Source organism: Rhodnius prolixus, unplaced genomic scaffold, assembly GCF_049639745.1.
Source record: "Rhodnius prolixus isolate KJV_2025 unplaced genomic scaffold, Rpr scaffold_2, whole genome shotgun sequence".
NCBI classification, from domain to species: domain Eukaryota; kingdom Metazoa; phylum Arthropoda; class Insecta; order Hemiptera; family Reduviidae; genus Rhodnius; species Rhodnius prolixus.
Window position 1 is genome coordinate 25549672 of NW_027411592.1, and position 22620 is coordinate 25572291.

Genomic DNA, 22620 nt, shown 5'->3' on the forward strand with positions numbered 1-22620 from the left:
TTCACAATGTCATTAAAAAAGACGTCCACACAGACATTAACAAAAATTACCGACTTACAGACAACTAATCTTAAAACAATCTACAGGGTGTATGCGGAGGAGCGGTTGAAACTTCGAGAGGTGATTCAGCAGCTCAAATGCAACAAAAAATATTCTCTTCACTTTGGCCCGATTCTCAATAGTGTCCAAGATATTTGCATTTTTAACTTTTCCGACGAAATTCGCGTTTTTCGCCATAAAAACGGCCGTAACTTTTCTATCATTTATCCTACAACAAATCTGCTTATTCCAAACGAAAGAGCATTAAATTTCCTATAAATATGCTTAATACAGAGCCTCAAAACGTTTCTTATAAAAATGAAATTTTTACTTTAATGTCTAAAAAATTCGATCTTGATAATTTTTGTTAAAATTTTCAACTGCATTTTTTTAATAATTAATGAATCAAGGAGTCACATAATTTCAGAAAAGTTGCTCATTTATTGAGCTTCAAGATCATATGGATTTTTTTGGTTTTTAATAAAACCCTATCCTGAACAGAGGGGTGTAAATGCAGAAAACTGGGATTTTGCGTAACCGACTTTTCACTACTAATTTACTCAAAAATTTTGGAGAAGGAACAAAAAGAAAAGTAACCATTTTAGTTTTTAACAATTATTATTTAATAAAACGGAAGTAAAAAATAAAGTAGCAAAAAAACGCAGTAGTTGACTAAAATTGTTTGCGCAACTTATTTGAATGACATAATGGAGGTTTTTTTTTTCATCAAAGTTAATTAATTAATAATAATTGAAAAATAAAATGGCTATTTTCTTTTTGTTCCTTCTCCAAAAATTGATTAGTTTGAATTATTATTAATTAACTTTGGTGAAAAAACCCTCCATTATGTCATTAAAATAAGTTGCAAAAACAATTGCAGTCAAGAAACTAAAAATTTGCCACAATTCTTTCCCATTTTCTTGTTAAATAGTTCGAACAATTTTTGTAGCAATTTTAGCTAGGCACCTGCCTATTGTACTTTTTTACTTCTGAGTTTTATTGCTACTTTATTTTTTACTTCCGTTTTATTAAATAATAATTGTGAAAAACTAAAATGGTTACTTTTCTATTCGTTCCTTCTCCAAAAATTGACATTTGAGTAAATTAGTAGTGAAAAGTTAAAAATGCAAATATCTTGCATCATATAAAAAAACAGACCAAACTATTGAGAACCGGGCCAAAGTGAAGAGAATAATTTTTGTTGAATTTGAGCTGCTGAATCACCTCCCGAAGTTTCGACCACTCCTCCGCATACACCCTGTATATGCAAATTGAATTTAAACCCACTAAGAAGGGTTCCCTATGAATAACCGAGAAATTTCTTAGAATCAGAAAGATCAAGAAGTGTATTATCTTGCATAACTCTGGATGTCGACACGTAAAACAAAACTGCGCCAACCATAACCCAACTGAGGCAGTTATAGCCAATTATTAACATATAAAAACATTAACAATAACGTACAAGACACAACTTAAACCTAGTCTGACATACCGCTGTCAAAGTTGGACAACAGCTAGTAAACGACAGACCAAACAACTAAAGACATTATACTATAAAAAAAAAATTGCTGAAAGTCAACTTTAAAATATCAAAGTAGATTTAATTAAATCAACACAAATCTGGTATGAACACTCGCACGACTTAAATTTTCTTTCAGCTTAAAATTTTGAAATAAAAAGACATAACCTTATACAAATTGAATAAGCTTATAGTAATGTATAACTTTACGTAATAAATTTCTGAACTTATGTTAAGCAATCTTCATTATTCTCTTTTTAATCGACTATAAGTTCAAAATTGGCATTTTTTATTGTGGTATTTAGAATTGATTTCCAAACTTTTTTGTTGTATCAAAGTCATAAGTGCAAGTCGAGAAATCTTATCAAGTGCATCATTTTAAACTTTACTAAAAGAAACAACTTGGTGTGCCAATTCCATCAAGTCAATTATTGCTGACCAAGTTACCAAATTATATCAGTTTCTTTCAAGAGTAATGGTTGTAAAAATACAAGTATATTGTTAGCAGTTATTGTTATTTTAAACATTTTTAAATGAATAGTTTAATACCTTCTAATACGTACAAAATATAATGTGGCTGAGTATTACAATATTAAGGATGTGAAACATTTGGAATAATGTTAATTGTGATTACCTTACTTAATACTCATTAACGCATTAACATGTAATTGTAATTAAAAGTAGAAACCATCCGTCTATCAAGAATAAAACTCACCTATGATTACATTGTTGGCAGGCGAAACATTCCAAATGGTAGACATTATTTCTGGCACGCATCACCATTTCAAATGCCGGTATAACTTTGGAACATGCTGCGCAGTATCCTGTATTCCCGAACAACCTACGCAAAATAATTTAGTTTTTATTCAGTAAAAAAAGGTTTGAAATAAAATATTATCTATAAAACAAAAAAATGATCGATTATTGCTAAAAGACAAATTCGCATTAAGCCAAGCATTACTCTGTTGTTAATTTAATGACTAGTGATTAAATCAAAGTCACATATATAAATGAGATCAATCAGTTGAAGTGACTCGAACCTCCACGATAAATCGTAAACATGGAAATCTACGTTTTGGGATTCATAAGAAGGAGAATAATGAACATTGTTTAAAAAGTAAACTAACGGAATAGATTTTTTCCAAGCGGGCTTTAGCTATAAAATAAACAGCATAAGAATTCAAAACAAAACTATAAAATGCCCTGCCCTACTCATTGTCGAGCCTGTCACTTGCAGGAGACAATCTTAAATAATTTATATACATGTTAATTTTCATTTTTTCACAATGTAAACTTCGCAAATACATATTCAAGAACTTTAAACTGTATTTCTGAAATTAGAAATAATTTTTTAACGTTAAGACGGTTAACTTTAAGTGGACGGAGGCGACTAGCCAACATACTTTACTACAGATTACTCATATTAAACATTAAATAAAACTTAAGGCCTACACCGGGGGAATCGAACCCACTAATCCAACAATACATCTTAGCATTGCAGGTCTCGCCTCTAACCGCTCGGCTAGCGTGGCGCCTTAACAATAATGTCCACATTTATGGGTTTAATTTCAAAAATTTGTAAATCTTAACTTTTCAACAAACTTCATACTAACCCATCTGCAGAATTACAATATGATTAACATTAAATTTACTTGTGTATATAAAATATTTATAGAAATAATTTAAACTTAAATAATATAAATAAAAAATGAATTTTCAAAATCAAAGTAAACGAGGTAAAGCAGTATTTACAACAATGATGGTAATAACATGATTGTAATAGAAGCTACTAGTTTTTTGTAATGTGATAAACTCTCCAAATAATAGCATCATTTACAAGTATTGGTAACATGCGTCCTTATACCAATTTACATTGATGGTTTCCTGCAAGGTGTAGGCAAATGGAAGGCAAAACTGAATATCCAGGCAACAACTTGGGTGCCTTCTGATCGATTAGAAAAAAAAAAAAAAAATACAATCTCCTAATATTGCCAGATTTCGAAAGGTACCTGGTACAGGACTAAAGGTGATAAGCCTAATTTTACGACTAAGTGTCGTGTGCGGATGCGATAGTCATAATTTGCTTTAATAGTCTCTGTTTAAACTGTAAATATCTAGTATTTCATGAAATTATCGAAGATAATTGAACCCATAAATTTTGAATTATCTAGAAAAACTAGTGTTAGAAGCTGCCTAAAATCTTTCTCATATTTTGTGAGAAAGAAAAAAGTCACTTTAATTTATAGAATGTTAGTTAAGTGCAGAAGAACAATGTAATTTATTTAACACAATATAATAAAGTTATAATACTGAGGTAGTAGTATAGACAAAATGGTGGCCCGCCGAACACTAGAGACTGACGATCCAGAAGAGTGGATCATCGTACTGTCACGAACAAACTCATCTCGCTCCCCTTACCTTTACTTTGGGATTAACGCCAGCTGGAATCATATTTTCCCAAGCTACGACGTATATCAAGAGAAGTAATAAGCATGAGGAGAACTCCAGACACTGCCTCTCCGCCAGACAAACTAAACTACCCCAACTCTACGCTCTTTCCCAGTTATTAGATATTGTGTTATGTTCTACTTCTCTAATTGAATTATAACTTCAAGAATACCTCTTCAATATAAATTTTTCTTCAAACAGAGTTTCCCTGTTCTTATCGACTTTGTATTTATACAACTAGTTATTTAATCGAATTGATTTTGAGATAAAATTCCATTAGTGTTGTTGACTAAAAATTCAAAACGGAAAATAAACAAGCAATTAGCACTAATTGGATTTCTGGCTTTGTTAACTGTCCATAGACGAGAATTAATGTTCCGGGGGAATTCCTTTGTTCTGGATTTCTACTTCTGCGACTTAAACACATAAAAATGGTGAGCAACAAAAGACTGAGTTCTTACTCTTTCAAATTTGGGTGTGATTTAGTTTGAATTGACCTATATGTCTTGATTAGTGGAGCTGATAATATGTGATTGGGGGTTCAAACTACCCTAATTGGCTTGGAAAAGGGCACTAGGGATAATAATCTGGAAACAGCAGAACTTACGTAAGAGTACAGCTTTTCCAAAAGGAATTATGTGGATTTATAAATCGCTCCACTTAGGATTTCATTTCAGGGAGGTCTGGGAGTGACTTACTTAAGTTTAAGATCTTTATCAACATTGTTAATGTTGTTGTGTGAGGAATGGATTCATGGTAAACAGGTCTTTTTAATGACTTGGGATCCAACCAGTGTATCAGTCACCTTGAAGGTTGATGATGAAAGGAGATACCACTTCGAATTGGAGACTATTTGGTCCAATGATAATAATCTGAAAAATATGTCTACAAATCCAATATCTAGCTAAGTAGTAACATCTAAACTTGCCGAAGAGACAAAACTGATCAACTCAGCAAAAAAATTTTTAGGTCGGCGATATAGTAATAGCGATCTACAAGTTTTTGACCTGGTTTCATTGGTCAATTTTAAGAATAATCGAGATAAAATTGAATGGAGATGGTTTTATCAGAAGGTTGTGGTGAACAACAGTGGTTTGGAGTCCAAGATTCCTTTATCCAAGTTGATCTACTTCATGGAGAATGATCTCTCATAACTAATTTTGATCTTGAAGCAACATGGGATTGTTTCATGTTAAGGGGCTAATGGTTTTGTGGTAGAATGAGTTGGTGGGAGTGTAACCTCTTTAAATGGTTGTAAAGAGTCTTTATTGTTGATTAAATTTTGCTTTACTTGAACACTGAATGAGTAAAATTTTCCTTCGTTTGTGTATAGTAATGTTTTACCTCTGTAGATTCCTAAAATAAATAAAATGTGATAGGAAAAATGTAATAAAACGTATTCTGCAAGTGTATTTGCAAATGCAGTTGCACCTACTACGATATCGCCCTTAAGAGATGTACTGTTGCACATTATTATCTTCCTGAATTCGGGTCAGAGATGTGACTTTAATGAGCAGACCTGTCAGTCTGCTATCTAAGTTGTAATTTCTGATGTCAAATACGACTTACAAATTGCAATACAGCGAATAAATTTAACGGTCATAGTCTACCAAAGAAGATTACCAAGTTTGTTAATAGATGGCAGAGGATGGCAAGGGGTTTTTGATGTTGATCTTGATGTAAACTTCTATCTGGATAGACGTATTCTACGTCTTTAAACACTTAAGGCTGTGTACCCTGTTGCCAGCATCTTCTTGTTTAAATTAAAGCAAGAAACAAAAAACCATCATGCACATGCAATTCATGTTAGTAAGCACCTTAAATAATCCCTTTTGCACAATATTAGATTAGCTTTAGTATAGAGAGTAGAACCAACTTCTCCCAGTCTGCAGTCACAACAGCCACATTTCAAGCAGTCTTCATGCCAGAATAAGTCCAACGCTTTCAGCAGGTACCTGTCACCAAAAGACCATTATAGTTAAACAATTCCACTACTTGTTTAAAAAAACAAATTTATAAATTGACTAGTTATAAAATATGGTATTAATCTTCCGGAAATATTTCCTGGTAAACGTCTTGTTTAGTGTTTTTTTTGGAACATGGAGCCCAATAGGAAATCAAAACAAAAGCAACAAGTAAAAAAAGTCAGTCGCAGCAAAAGAGTCACGCAAATAGTAATAGAATAATAATTATTTATTTAACAAGTGTGGAATGTAGTACTTTTCCTCACACGAGGCAGAGTTTGCACGCACGAGCGAGCGAAGTGAGGCGAGTGCAAATTGCTGAGTGTGAAGAAAATACTTTACACTCGAGTTAAATATTATATTTTTCTGCAACCATTAGGGTTATTAACTAAAAAAAAAACTAAACAGGAATCACTAGAATCCATTTTAAATTTCTATAAGGTAACACTATAACCTTTTTAACTGTTATAATTAAAAATATCTAATTATTTATTAAAATATTATTTTTATTTCTATATTCCTTTCAATTTTTATTTTATTTTTTTAATATTCATTTTTTAATTATTTAGATAAAATAAATTTAAATAAGCTTATTAGAGTTTTACAGAAAATATTTAATAACAAAACTTCCTTTATCAAGGAAGCACAATAAAGTTTTTTCACTCACTAGTGAGGAAAGTGACACTAATGGGAATTTTTCCCCACTAGTGAGGTAAAGTTGGGCATTACACAGCTGATTTTAATTGAGTAATGAGAACATTCCTACATGGTTGCAGAAAAAAGTACTTTTCTCTCAATTCTCTGCATCTTAATTTCAAAAAAACTAAGTAAAAAATAGCAATACACATCAAGTGGTTAGCTCCATTTAAATGTTTCTTAAGAATTTTATCTTATTGCTTCTATAACATCAAATATAATATCATTAATACTAATTGGAATTAAACATTTGAATTTCAAATATTAGTGAAATCAGTTGAGCAAAATTGATACTTTATTATATAAGTTTTGTGGTTTCTGGCGATTTTCTGAGCAAATTCTAAGAATCAAGTAGTTCTATTTAGTAAATTGGGGCTACAGAAAATGTGTGAGTCTTCGCACTAGAATTTTTCAAGTACGTTATTGTCATCATATTTATACAACCAAAAGATTGATTTTTTGGCGACTTTTTTACCGGCTAATACAATAGAATTTTATCGTACATGTTACTTTTTAGCCGTTCGCCTCAATAACAACCCTCGTCTTCAAACTGAATGTAGTCATTTCTCTCAATGTTAATATCGGGTGGTTTTTGTGGGTAGCAGCACTTTGTACCTATTCGACTCACCGCACATTTGCAAGGTAAGTGTATTACGCTTTACGTATTTTTTTCATTAAATGTAATCTTGATTTAATTTCGTGCAGTTTTTGACGATCGACCCTTTTACTACCGGACAGTTTTAATGATTTGTGCCTAAATAAAGATTTCACTACATGAAAGCGAAGAATTATCGTACAATTTCTTTGCAACATTGTGAAGAAAAATATCACAAGTTCTGCTGAAATGACAATTTTGTTATTTCCTATAGTCACTTACTATTAAAATATTTTTAAAAAAATATTAATATTCAAATAAGTATTAGTTTAGGAAAGATAAATAATAAAGATCTTGAAGAAATGATTGACAGCAAAAATTTAAAAAATGGGAGGGGTAGAAACAAGTGACGAAAGGGGAAAGCCTAGTGGCGGCCGTAAATACCGCAAGAATGCGTTGGATGCACACCGACATTGGATGGAGAAGAATCAAATTAATTACATAATAGGCCCGACGAAGGAAGACTGAGGATGAGAAGGCTGCAGAGGGGGATCTGCAGCAGCTACAGGACCTGCGATATTGGAGCCTCGAAGGAAATCACAATACATTCAGAGGCCTAAGAAAAGTATGATGGTTCGAAGAAGAGAACGATTATTCTGCTAATGTGTTAATGTTGAGGAGAATTTTGGACGCTCAGAGTTCGGATGCGGAAATGTAAAATCAATATCAAAATGATTTAAGAAATAAGCGCAACCCAATCAAATACTTAAGCGAAATTGATCACAACAAGAACCTGAAAATTATCGATTACTCGATGCTGCAAAATGTTAATTCAGCAAATGCCTAATATTATATTTTTATTAACAGTAGGATATAAATATCGATGCTAATATACATATCCTAATCTATTACAGGCACTCTTGGTTGTACTTATTTTGACATTATTCTTCTCGATCTAAGAAATAAGAGCTCACCCGATGCTGGTCAACAAACAAAACATGAAGCACGAAAAGATGTGTTTTCCTGCGCTTTAAACCAAACTAAGATAAAATCTACTTTTATTGGACTATTTATTATTTTTAATTAATTATTTCTGTTTAACAACACAGATTACTTAGAAAGGGGCAATATGTAAACGTCGTTTGGTGGGGCTTTTCAATACAGGTCTTGTTTCCTTTTCGAACCATCCCCTGCTTTCAAGACACTTTCATGAAACGTGTGACTTTACAGACCTTAAGATGCTCGAAAGCTCGAAACCAGGATAGTAAAACAATCTATCGCAGAAAAGATGCTGATGTTTCAATGCCAGCTAAACCTATAAAATTTTATGATTTAAGGCGCGCCAACATCTGAGGTTAATGGCGCCCGGAGCTCCATAAATAATTCTACCAGATGTCGCAAATTAAGCAAGCACGCTCATTTTTTCGGCCTCCATAAAAAAAAAAGAAAAAAGTTGAAACCACATACCTACCTCTCAGTAATGTGTTTTCCACAACCTGCGCACTCCTGGCTTCCTGTGTTGGGCGTGCCAGCGGCACTTGCTGCCTTGCCGCCTCCAGATTTGACATCCATCGTCATCCTCCCAGGATCTGTAACATACAAACAGCTGTACGTAACTGACTTAAACAAATTTGCTAATTAATATGTACAAGGCACAGACTAATTGAAGAACATCCCGACTAATAATACTAATTTCTTTATTTCGGCCGTACACTTGCAGTCAACCTATTTTATAATATGTGCTGACATGTTGCTCCGGCTTTCGTTTTATATTTTTAAAAACTTCCTCATCTTTACTATTTCTTCCAGTCTGAAATACCTCCCAACTGTCCCATACTTAAGATTTTGGTGAAGAACTTCGTGATGTGTCCCATGATTCGGTTCAGCAAGCTAAATCCCTCCAAAATATTGTTTCTGTGATCACCCAGATTTTGACGTCTCTTTAACTTAATCATATCAAAGCTAGGGGGTAAAAATGTATATACATCTATCTCAAGTGCAATATTGAAATGAATTATTGCAATATTAGATCCTACTACTCGCCTCTTCTCAGAGAAACTGTTAATGAATGTTTCTTCGCTATGAGATCACATCCTCAGCTGTGATTCCCAGCTTACTTATTGCAAAAAATATAGTAACAGCAATTCTTTTATATTTGGATATATTAACGTCAGTAGGTGATAGATAGTACTCCTGTTTTATAAAGAATGGTTTATTGGTACATCCGTTTGAGAATCATGATCAGTAAACAGTCAGGCTGCGGAATATCAGTATATCCGCAAAGGTAGAAGCTGTTACCAGGAAATAGAATTTAATTTAAATAACGTAGACTTGTGGTTATCTAATTTAAAAATTATTTAATTACTATTTCCAATTATTTAATTACTAAGTTCTTCATCTGGTAGAATTTACAAAGAATTGAATTTAGATGTTCAATATATGAGCGATCAGCTGTCAATAAATCAAATCAGTTTGATAATTAAGTTCAGGGTAGAGTTGTTGTATCTGAATTGCAGTGCACTTAGAGTGCCGTCAAGGTATTTCTGTTCCCTTTGTAATATGTCTCAGGCAGAGAATGTACATCACTTTATCGCTGAATGTCCTTGTCTCTAGGAATTCAGACTGTTGTATTTTAATAAGAGCACTCTCGCCTTGAAGGAGTTGGTACAATATTTAAACCGGTACAGGGGATGGTCACCTCTCATTAGATACTGCAGGGATACGTGGAAATATAGGTATTGCCTCGTTTCGGAGTTGATTCGTAAAGAATTTTTATTCATCAAAGTCATGAAAGGCCATTTCAAACTATGCTAAAATAATTTCATCCTCAGAGGGAGGAAACACATTCTTCAAGAACTATATAAAAACTTTTGATTAGTTAATGACAGTTATTTTATAAGTCGTTCATCCTCTAAAGAATGGAATTTTAATTACAATAAACACCGCAGATTTCTCTCTTTGTGACTAACTAAACTGGGAATGCGCGCATATCGCAGTCAGACAGAGTAAACTTGAGGGTGATACATTTAATTAGCCCACATTGCAGAGAGCAATGCGGGGGTGGAGTTATGGAGGGAAGAGGCTGAAGAGCAGCTGCCATGGACAAGGATGTTGAGAATACCTGGACTGACGAAGCCAAGCCAAGAACTGTCAAATAAGTTAAGCCAGTTATGGCGGAGGGTGAGTAGTGCAAGCAGCATATTTGTGTGGTTACGGCGGACTTTGTTGTTCGCCAGGGCGGAGGCGGATAGTAAAGTACAAAGCTGGAATTTGCTGCCAACGAGGGTGGGACTCAGTTAACATGCACACGCGCGCGTACACCCAGTATGACTCAGCAAACAACAAGGATTCTCTGAAAACTTGGTCTCGCTCTTCCGCGCGCATCAAACTTCTGCTCTCCATTGGTCAATTCGTCTTTATATTCAACTACATTATATTAGTTTAACCACAATATCCTCTCTGTCCAGCTTTGTCCCTTTCCGCGTTTTATACAACTTTATTTTACAAAATAATCCAGTCCATGTTTCGTTTTATTCTATTTTAAAGTGATCATAACCAACAACTATGCCTCTTTTTCTTCTTCAAATTGCCTAACATTGGCTGCTCATGTATCTGGTCACTGCTTGATTTTACAATCATCTCTTTAATGAATTCAGTGAATCATTAATAACTAAGAAACAGACGAAATATATTTGAAAGAACGCATTCGTTTTAATTTAAAGAGCGAATTAAAACTGTCCGGTAGGACAGTTGAATAAGGGTTGATCGTCAAAAAATGCACGAAAAAGCTTTACATTGAAAAACACCCAACTTTGACAATTTTTTTTTCTTTTTCTGTAAAAGATAAAATTCCCGAATTTTCTTTAAAACATAGGGCAAACCCTCCTTTATAACTGTAATTTTTTTTGCAACAACATAAATTAAATAGAATATGTTTAACTACGAAAAGAGAACCTGCAGAATATTATGTTTAGAGATTCTAAGCTAAATCAAAACTGCAAAACATTCTGCTAGAATTGTTATTACCATTAATTACTAAAAAAAATAGCACATAAATTTTTTAAGATAGCTCTTCAAAAAAAAATGCTTTTGGATACAGAAGAATTCGTTGCAACAAAGTAAGGCGAAAGGAACGAATAGAATGGTCCCTGAAACATTGGGAGTAAACGAGGAGCCAATCGACTCCACGCTCCTTGAGGATTGGTTCTTAAGAAACTTAACTCAACTAGGAAAATAGTTTTTATAAATTGTATTTAATGGCCATTATCTTATTATATTAAGTATTAATAAGGATTAAATATGTTTCCAAAATTCCAAATTTGAAAAAAATTGGCTTACCAGATAAACCATTTCACTTAATAGATTTTTGTAATTTATAGTGATTTTTCCCAGTAAAGTGCATCATGGCCTGCGTAAGCTTAATAATGAAAATCGGATGAAGTACAAAGTCGATATCTAGTCGATGGGCTGCCAAAGGACTTCACTCTAAACTTTTCACCCAAATCAGTCAATTTAAATCAATTTTTCTCCTCCAGATTTTTATCGAAAATAGTTCCTAAGATTTTCTTTAGGATTGGTGGAAATTGCCCATAAGTGGTCCTACAACTTTTATTTCTAACAAAGGACATTTCTGATGAGAGCTTAGTTGGAATTTCTTTTAAATCTCATTTTTGTGCAACTTATTATCTATTAGATTTTAATAAAGATTATATACATATAAGACAAATTTTAAGATCATTGTGAAGGGAAGTGCCTTTCATTGAATAGAATTTAGAAGTTTATAACTACTTTTTCGAAAATGGCACTTCTAAAAAGTGACCATACTTTATTAATGTCAAATGTTAAATGTCAAAAATATTTATTTATGTAAAGTAAGGTAGGAGGTAGTCGTGAGTGACCATAACAGATGTTTTTCCATTTCTTAGGAGACCTAGAAGCGCGCGCCTTCCATGAAACATTTAAATTGTTGGATTTTCCCCTCAGGTTAGCCACTATTAGAAATAATAACTTCATTTTAGGTAGATATAAAAGATATACGCGAGGCCAAACGCTTTAGAAGGTATCTATGAAATTGGACTAAGAATTAGTTTAGGAAGATCACTGGGCTAATAAAAGAAATCCCACAATGGAAACCAATAACTTGTAATTCTTTAAGTGACAATAAGAAAGGGTCTAGGGTTTTTAAACTGAATGAGGCTGAATTGGATTGTGTGGTCAAAAGTCTTCAATTCTTATCATGTGTTTCCAGATTATTTGAACGTAACTTGCAAGGATTTCATAATCTGCTCTAAATAGCTAGAGTATGTTTGTGTATGCAGATGATGAACGTAGATTAGGTAGATTATTTCTAGGAAATTATGTTATTTTAAAAAATAACGTTACAATAAAGCTAAAGGTAATTCATTCAAGGCACTAGAAGATATATTATGAATGTTGTTATATAAATAAAATTTCAATAAATAGTTGGAAAAATGAATTACTTAAGATATTGAGGAGAGGCATTAATATTGAAAACTGCTTAAAAACCAATCATAAAATTTAATATTTAAAGAGAATATCGTTGTTGAAGGGAGTTCGAATGTTTGATTTTACCTAAATATATAATTAAGCCTCCTTGATCTTAAAGGGCGCTTTCATCTCATCTACAGTACACGGTCTTTTGCCAAAACTTGGAGGTGTTGACTTGGCTAAGTTAAATTCAAGTCGGAACGAAGTGTGGGTGAGCGTTGAAGGGAATGCAGCCGACCAAGTTGGGGAGTATAACTTCAGCGCAGTTTGAGAGTTGGGAATCCCCCCGTCCACCTTCTGGAGCGCCTCCAGATCATTAAATCACACCAACTAACTATCCTAACTTATTCACATATCTAACTCCAGCCCGTAACCACCATATTCAATTTCTATGAACGTCTTAATATTGTAGTTGCCCACACTGCTCTTAACTGCCACCATAAAGAAACAATTAACTGTGCAACAGAGATTCACTAGTCCACCCGCCATTTTCATAATTCAACATTTAGCCCTACTTAGAAGGGCTAGCCTTCCTTAGAACAGACTTTGAAACGCTTTAAAGTTTAATGAAGTATCCGTTAGTACTTGTATTCCAGCGCCCACTCTCGCCGCCTCCAAAACCACCCGCAGACCAGTGTTTAATTAAACTACAATCCGATGCTCACATTGAGCTAGCAACGGTTCATTAATTCTTTATTAATGGATCATATTTCTAATTAATGAACAATCAAAATGACCTTTGCATAATTAATAAGAACAATCGAGTGACCTTTGTGTATAAGCAATTCATTCAAGTAGGTCTTACGATAGTGTGACGAGTATAAATTGGAGAAGTGAAAGAAGGGCTATAAACCATCATTAAGTTCAGCCTGCTTAAGCCATGAATCTGAGACAGATATGAAGAAGAGGTTATTGTTAAGCAGAATTAGTTGCTTCTATCAACTGATAGGAAACTAATTCACAATGCACAGAAAGACAGAAGTACCGCCGCTTTTACCTCCAGCAGCAGACCAATACAGCTCCTTTCAATAATGGACCATCCACTCTACACCAAACTGCGATCTTACAGAAACCAAAACTGGACTGATCATACAGACCCGCGATGGTAAAATTTTCTGGAATCTATGTGTGATTTCACTAGATTTTTTGGTGCTGAAAATTGGAAAAACATTTAAAAAATTTCATCACGCAAGGTTTTATCACAATTTCGGATTTTTTTTTTAAACTAAAGGTGTTAGCCTATTGTAAAGGATCATTTTGTAAAACAATTATTGAAATGAATAATGATAAGTAATAATAATTGTATAAAGATGTGGCCACCAAGACAGACCTTAAACCCTGGTATGAAAGACATTGAAAAAGAATGTTTAGTGGAGCAGAGCAACGTTTGGCTTCCTCCGATGCACATTAAACTAGGGCTGATGAAACAGTTTGTGAAGGCATTAAAAAAAGATGGAGAGTACATCAAGTAACTTTGCAGCCAGTTTCCATGTTTATCTGAAGCAGAGATAAAGGAGGGTGTTTTTGTCGGACCGGATACAAGGAAGCTTACGAAAGATGAAAATTTTGAATCTAAAATGGAGGAACCGGAAAAAAAAGCATGGAAAGCCTTCAAGGAAGTAGTCACTTAAGTTTCTTGGCAACAAAAAAAGATGAAGAATATAAAAATATTGTACAAAATATGTTAGAGAAATTCAAAAATTTATGCTGTAACATGAGTTTAAAGGTGCATTTTTTACATTCGCACCTCGACTAATTTCCCTCAAATCTTGGTGCAGTAAGTGGGGTGCAGGGGGAAAGATTCTAGCAAAATATAAAAGAAGTAGAGACCAAGGAAGATGGAACGTAAGCATGATAACTGACTACTGTTGGATGTTGAAAAGAGACGACCTGCTCAAGACCACAGAAGACAAAGCACCAAAAGAAGCATGGAAATGAAAAGGAAAAAATCTAACAAGGACTTGCAAAGAAGTAAGCAATACTTTACTGAGTATTTTCATTATATTTAATTACTTTTTAAAGTAATTTTACTTTTCGTATCACTTGTAAATAAAATCAAATTTTAAATGGTTTTTTTGGCTAACTTTTTGTAAGATGCGAAGCGTTTTTGTGAAAAATTCTTATGTGATGCTGGAGCTGGAGTTCATATTTGAATTTAGCACACAAAAATACATAAAAATCAACCAAATTTTAAACAATATTTCAAAAGGCCTGTGATTAAAGGTAATGTGGTTTCATTGGTTGAACACTAAAGTGTTTATTGACGCCACAGGAATCTGGTTATTTCCGTGTGAATGTTAGAGCCTTGTCAAGCCTAGTAAAAGTTAGGACTAAACGAACTTATCCGAGGATAAACTGTTCACGGAGACCATAATCTCAATTCATTTATCGAACAACCCAATAGCAGCTGAAGAGAAAAGCCTCTAACTACAGTTACTCAATTGCCGGAAATAACAATCTTGGCATTGATAACTTCCTGAGGACTTTCACATCTAGAGAACGTCAGAGGCTGGACGCATCCTTTAGCGAAGGATCTCCAAACTCAAAGCTTCTATCCGAACGATGCGCCATTCTCTCGGAAGGCGATTCTCTTCGTTCAAAATAGATAATTGTTCCTGTTTCGACATTGTTAATTCCGTTAACTTTTGGAAGTATAAAAAAAATGGCGAAAACTTATTTAGAAGGCCCTATTCTCAGGACTGTTGCACCGAGTAGTAAGTAAGTATGTCCTCAGTTACGAATCCATCAGCACTCTTCAATACCTAGCAATTATAAATAGATTTTTTTTTTTTGCGACACTTCTAAATCATCGTCTATTCTTCGTAAGTACAAGTATTAACTTTCCTAGCAGCTTTTTCTTCATAATTAATTTGTCCAGGTTCTAGAATTGGACAAAGTTGTTCCAATCTGCCCCTCTGACAATGCCTCTGCCACCATAAGGCGGCCACTGAATAGTACCCCCGTGTCGATATAACACCATCAGCCATGTAAAGAGATATCTCGATAGGAAATTTGATGGGCGTGTTATATCGACACGGGGGTACTATTCAGTGGCCACCTCGTGCACCGGATATGACTCCTATGGACTATTTCCTTTGGGGATACCTGAAAAACAAGGTGATTATTCATAACTTTTTTCTTTCTTTCCTTATTTCTGCTTATCTAAAAGCATTTCTAAATCTAGGTGCATCAGAACCAAGCCAGGATTGCATCTGTAGATGAACTAAAGCAGAGAATAATAGATACCTGTAACTCGGTTAAAGCCGAATCTATTTCTTTGGCAGTAAGGAACAATTGGAAGGAAAGGGCATGTCTACGCATCTCTAATGGTGGAGGCCATTTCGAGCAAGATCTGTAATATTAATGAGGAGTAAAATTTATAATAAAATAGTACTTTTCTTCTTATTCAATCAAAAAAACCGTTATAATATTATCATTTTGACATTTCTTATAAGAATCATGTTTTCATTCATAACTTCTGAAATATCACTCACAGAAAAAAAAACCGTTCGAGTAAATTTTTCTTAAAAAAAATAGAGGAATCTATTTCTGAAATAAAAACCCCACCTTCCCATTTGAAAAAATGAAGTTGGTGCCGGTATCTCGCTTCTGGAAGCACCGAACAAAATTTACAAATTAAATTTGGATTTCTAACAAAAAACTAAGGGGACACGTATTTTTTGTTTTTTTTTTCTAGCTATCTTAGTTTCCGAGAAAAAGGTCGTTATCTATATAGCTTGGGATATCCTGAATAATGACTTTTAGGATTCAATAAAACTGAGAATTGGTGTAAGACTGAAAAGAGGGTAAAAGATGTGAATGCAAGTGGTTCTGTGTTATGTAATAAATTATAGAAAACTCAGTTGGGAGATAGGAGGTGGGTGCTTGGAGATTTTCTTAACATCAACATGAAGTTAAGTGAATTAATTTGTTGGGAACAAGGTAAAAGCACTTAGTAAAATTTCCTTAGAATTAATAGCGATAAAGACTTCATGTTAAGCACGGGGAGAGGAAGATAGATTAACTTTTCATCCCGGCGAGAAGGGCGCCACTGTTCTGTGTGCGTTTAGTTTATTTGTGAAAAGTAACAGCAATACTTGGGCTGAAAGTTTGTAGCATACAGTAAAGTAAATTGTGGTGTGTAGATATGTGAGCTGGTAAAGGAAAGTTAGCAGAGAATGTGAAGACGGTTTGCTTTTAATATTGTGTTTTAAATATACACATACTTGTTATGAACTGTGTCGTGGAGGGGCGGAGCCACCACCGCCTTCTAGATCTCTTCCTAACTTAATAATGTTATTAATTAGTTTTTAGCTTCTATAGCGCTCTCTCTCAGACAGACACGGCTTGCAGAGTGCTCTAACTGTTTGCTGTTTGAGCGGACAGCGGGGGGTTGGGATTGCCGAGGTCCTCGTTTAAGCAGTGTGTAATGTGTTTGTTATCTGTAAGTATGGGCGACGACTCGCCTGGCCAAACTTAGCACACAGCTGGGGTAATTATTTCATATTAGCCCCTTATCTTCGTCTGCCCACTCTTCTACGCACGCACATTTCCGCTTCCACGGTGTGTGTGTGTGTGTGTAAGGGCGCTAGTGTATGATCCGCTTTAAATTTCATCTCTAATCCTGCGCTCTCCTGCCGCATCCTGTCTCTCCCCAAGGTCTCATACCTTTCCAGGATAACGCAATGCACACCAGCTGGTTAAAACAGTATTGACTTTCTATTGTATTTAGTTTTGAATCGCCGAATCCAGAGTACTAACTAATCCAGAGCACCCAATTGTAACTGACGTCACTGTTGGTCTCAGGTGGTGCTCCAGTATCCACTTCATTCCCCATTCACAATGCTAATCCATCTGCACGACAACAGATTCATACATACACATACATCTCGTTCAAAATATAAATAAAAAAAAAATAATTATTTTTATAAAAACGAAATATTTTATTGTTATACGGTTTATTTGAACAATCATTGCCAAGAGAATCATTGGATTTATCATTAATTTCAGTTTTATTTTGCAGATTTCCATCAGTTTGTTGCGCCCTCTAAACAGGGTTCATCAGAAAATCTAGAAGAAAAAATATAAATAAACTAATAAATTATACTGGGATGTGAGAATAATCGAAAATAAGGATTTAAAAATGTTGCAAATAAAGTCTTCTTTTCTTTCTAGATAAAAATATTAACAAAATAAAGGGCGCTAATCACCTTGGCAGTCGATGCGCCAAAATAAAATAAATACATTTACTGGCTTCCTGATCACTGGTCTACAAAATTATTTCCTAACTCTAGATAAATAATTTTCAAAAAATCATTCAATGTATTATTTTTATGGAGCGCTGAATTTCATTTTGAGAATTGATCGGCTCATTTCCGGAGTAGATGCCCATAATTTTGGGCACGCTGTACTAAACGAACCCAATATGTCAATTACTATTATTGTAAACACATCTCCCATAATTCAGCTAATGTTGGTTATTACCAATCAAGTCCTATAAGGAAAATAAGATAAAAAGACAATAGTTATTTATTTAACAAGTGTGGAAAGTAGTACTTTTCCTCACGCGAGGCAGGGTTTGCACGCACGAGCGAGCCAAGCGATGCGAGTGCAAGTGCAAATTGCCGAGTGTGAGGAAAATACTTGACACTCGAGTTAAATATTATATTTTTTCTGCAACCATTAGATTTATTAACTAAAAAAATTAAGAATTTCATATTTACAGTCTACAAAAAGTAATTTATTTATTATAAACATTTATTGTTATATTACAATTATTTACATTACTTACGTATTTACATTACTTATTACATTTTCTGCTGTTTCTTTTATTGATGGAGGAGTGTTTTTTAAACAGGAATCACTAGAATCCATTTTAAATTTCTATAAGGTATCACTATAACCTTTTTAACTGTTATAATTAAAAATATCTAATTATTTATTAAAGTATTATTTTTATTTCTATATTCCTTTCAATTTTTATTTTATTTTTTAATATTCGTTTTTTAATTATTTAAATAAAATAAATTTAAATAAGCTTATTAGAGTTTTACAGAAAATATTTATGTTAATAACAAAACTTCTTATATCAAGGAAGCACAATAAAGTTTTTCCACTCACTTGTGCGGAAAGTGACACTAATGGGAATTTCCCCCCACTAGTGTGGGAAGTTGGGCATTACACAGCTGATTTTAATTGAGTAATGAGAACTTCCCTACATGGTTGCAGAAAAAAATATTTTGTTGTATAACTCTAATAATTTATATTTTTCCTTAATTTAAAAATTCGCTATGATTTCATTACTAAACAGATAAAGTAGATGCAGGCAATAAGTCGGAAACCTTAATATAATATCTCTTTTATAAAGTGAAATTGAAATTTGAAAAGTTTATTTACAATTTAAGAATTTATACAAATATACATACTCGTATATAAAAGGAGGTTTCAGGCTGCAGCGCCTATGTACTCTCCACAACAATGATTCTCACTTGGATAAGTACTCCAGACTTAATATACGAGGCAAAAAACATTAAAAAAAAGTGAAATTAATGTGTAAATAAATTGAAAAATAAAATAAAGATAGAAAGAAATAGAAAAAAAAAAAAAATTGTAAAATTATAAACACAAAGGGGTTGATTGTGCATAGTAATATTCAATTTCGCAAATAGTCAGATTTTCTAGAAGTTAGACGGTTCTACTATAAATAAAGATTTGTTCAGATATTTTCCAAATAGTTCGTAATAGTAACGTGAAACTTAATTAGTCTTTTTAGGAATGTTTGTTGCAAATCATATTTATATTTCATTGCTACATTTTAATTTTTCGCAAAATAATAAAAAAGTTAATTTTTCATTACGCTAAAAATATTAATGAATTGTACGAACCAATTTTGAAAAATTAAACAGTAAATAAGAACTCGGTCGTTAATTTGTTTTTTTTCTCGTTAAAAAATGTCTATAAATTCAAAATTTCAGTGCAGAAACTTCAAAAATATATGTACATTTATAGAAATAAAAACAAACAAAAATAAGGTTTTGTATTATTACTGAACAATGTTGAAATCTTCCCGTAGTTAAACGTTATTAGAAAGATAGAATCGCTGATGCTTGTGGTCGTTTTAGTCCTGAATCTTCCCTCTTGGGGATTAGTGGGGTTTGGGGGGACAATTTAGCCCGAGGTGCCACTCAGTACCACATGAAACAGAACCCATCCAGCCCTTTATAACTATCTGGTAACAAACTGAAGTGATGGCCAAAGTGACCGGGTAAATACTGGCCTGAGGGTAACCAGCGACAATCGGCCCCCATAACTTCTGTTTGTATCCAATTCGGTCGTTTACTTAGTGGCCACTTTCCTTCCGTTGGATGGGCACTTGGTTTTGGGCTGGAAGTAGAGAGCGCTCTCTTTATCTTCTGGCTGTAAATTAGTGCTGCACATGTCGCAGCTACTAGATAGTAAGTGGCTTCAAACATCAACTGAAGTACCCACATTTTGGAATCAAAGTTGAACCTGGTGTGAGACATATCTCTAATGTTCTCGCAGTTTTACTGCAACTGGTTTTATAAGAACACTAGTAATCATGTTTAATAATTACTCAAAAAATTGAAACTTACCAATTACTGAACAGGTAGTGTACTCGTATTCGCCTAATTTTCCGATTCAACTTTTAGATGAGACAACCCGTAAGTTTTGTACAACTCCTTTAGTTGCTGAAATATTTTTAATTAAAAAAGGACCTTATCAAATAAATATTTATGACAGATAAAATTGCAGAGGTTGTGAACATACTTTTATGTTCACTTCTATGCCCAAAACTTTTTTCGCATTAACCCTCCATCGGGCGCATTTAATCTGTGAGATGAAGAAGGCATTTTTCTATTGATAGCAACTAAGGTATTTCTTTGAATGAGCCATGGCCCTCAGTAGCTTCCTCTTTTACCTTCTTCTAACCAAACGTCCTGTCGGTGGTGTTACGTGGTCTTACTTAGCGTCCGCGTAAACTGTTGCGCCCAATGAGTAAAAAAATTTGTTCAGGTTTTCTCATCAAAAACTCTTACAAAGTAAGTACTACCATTTATGAGACAGTTTCCCATTCATTGATTATTTCTGCAATGAGTGTTTTTGTAGAATAACATTGAATAGAAAAATAAGAAGGAGATTCAGACTCTGAACAAGAAGCTTTTTTTTAGACGAACATGATGCGGATGAATTAGAGTGGGTATGTACAGGATAATGTAACCAAATTGTCGGTTAAGTAAACCTACTTCTAGAGTTAGACGTGGAAATAATAATATTTTATTGTGTTTGCTTGGTGTAGTTGGTGACAATAGGAATGTACAGAGTGTACAGAAACGTTCGGAGATGGCTCATGGCCATTTTTTCGCTCTTCTGATTAAAGCGGAAACCAATACGTACAACATTTCTTAGAGAATGATGTTAATAAACTATCGCATATTTAAAAAATATGTGCACCTTCAAATTGGGGATTTCTGTGATTTTTCTATCCACGTTAATGCTCCATTCTACTTAACAAGTTTTTTTTTTAAAAGAAAAATTGAAATAAACTGACATTTTTCATACATTTTCAAAACATTTTTGATAAAATTAACAGCTATTGGGTCATTAATCTCACAGATTAGTTGCGCTCGATGGTGTTACAAAAATATAGCGCCCAATGAAGGGTTAAATTAAAAAATCCCACATTTGCTTATTAAATGCCTTCCGTTTTAAATTAAATTAGGTTAATTTTCATGGAAAACGTGTTAAACAAAATTGATAGGTCATTAAATGATTTGCCCCTTATATGATTGAGTCAGCAAGGGTCGTGTGAGAAGGTAATGTAAATGAAGTCGAATTCTCTATTTAAATTGATTATTCAGCCTCTAATGATGGACGGACATTCGAAACCGATCAGAAATACAATAATCTAGAGCGCGTGCAACGGACGGGTAAAATCAGCGATTTAAAGAAAAGTAGTTTTTAGCCTTAAGAATTACAATAACAGAAATTAAAGCAAGAATTGCACCTGGAAATCTATGCTTTTATGCACTTAAAAGTTATTGAATTCTAGATTCTTAACAAGAAGTGCTCGGGTATTAGGGTACCAGACAATGATACATCCGTTAGTTACTTCGGAAGTGAATTCTTATTCTTACAAAAAAAATGGAGTGAATGACTTCTTAAACTGGGGGGGAAAACAGTCTTAAGATGAATTTCTTAGAAGGGCGAGAGAAGCGCAAAGGCTGCAAGCTTTGGAAATGGATGTTTTTAGGAGAAGTTGTCGCTTTTCGAAGACTCAGCGGGTGACAAACTCGACCATACGAGATATCGTTGAGGTGGGCACAAGCATAGTGCACACCATTGATACTAAGCAGCTGCAGGGGTACGGCTATCTCAGAAGAATGGGGCAAAAGAGATGGCCAAAGAATCTTTTTGTCTAAGTGCCGGAGAAGAGGCCGTCCAAGAAAGAGTTGGTTGCAGAGAGTAGAGGTAGCAATGGCAGCAAGAGACCTAGCAGCAGGTGATTGGGAGGATGGAGAGTACTGGCGATCAACTTTGTTGGGGATCAGCAAATGACCCAAGGTTGTTAAAAGCCGACAAAAAAAAAAGTTTGGAAAACGGACTGATGAATTTATGAACAAAGAATGCTTTAGCCAACTGAGATGATGGCAGCCTGAAAGAGTCCCGAAAAAATGATGAAGGCAGTCTGGCGTAAAAAGTAGTGAAAGACTCCGTATGATTGGATGATTTGAATGGTCAGAAAGATAGTTTAGCAGACATTGGTCCTCCAATGGTAGTGAGCCAGTGTAAGAAGTTTTTAACATTAAGGTATGTGCTCGGCCAGTGAAACT

The 22620-nt window shown here is 34.0% G+C and overlaps 1 protein-coding gene across 2 annotated transcripts in view; it reads right to left on the minus strand.

The window, feature by feature from the left end:
- The window catches only part of LOC141449308 (LIM domain only protein 3-like), a 208470-nt gene that overhangs the window by 54639 nt on the left and 131211 nt on the right, over positions 1–22620 (minus strand). For both annotated transcript variants that reach the window (XM_074118593.1, XM_074118592.1), the window contains 3 exons: positions 8733–8850; positions 5824–5961; positions 2274–2399 (listed from right to left, as the gene is read on the minus strand). In XM_074118593.1, the coding sequence (XP_073974694.1) occupies positions 2274–2399; positions 5824–5961; positions 8733–8839 (371 nt within the window). In that variant the 5' untranslated portion in view covers positions 8840–8850. The remainder of the gene's footprint in view (positions 1–2273; positions 2400–5823; positions 5962–8732; positions 8851–22620) is intronic.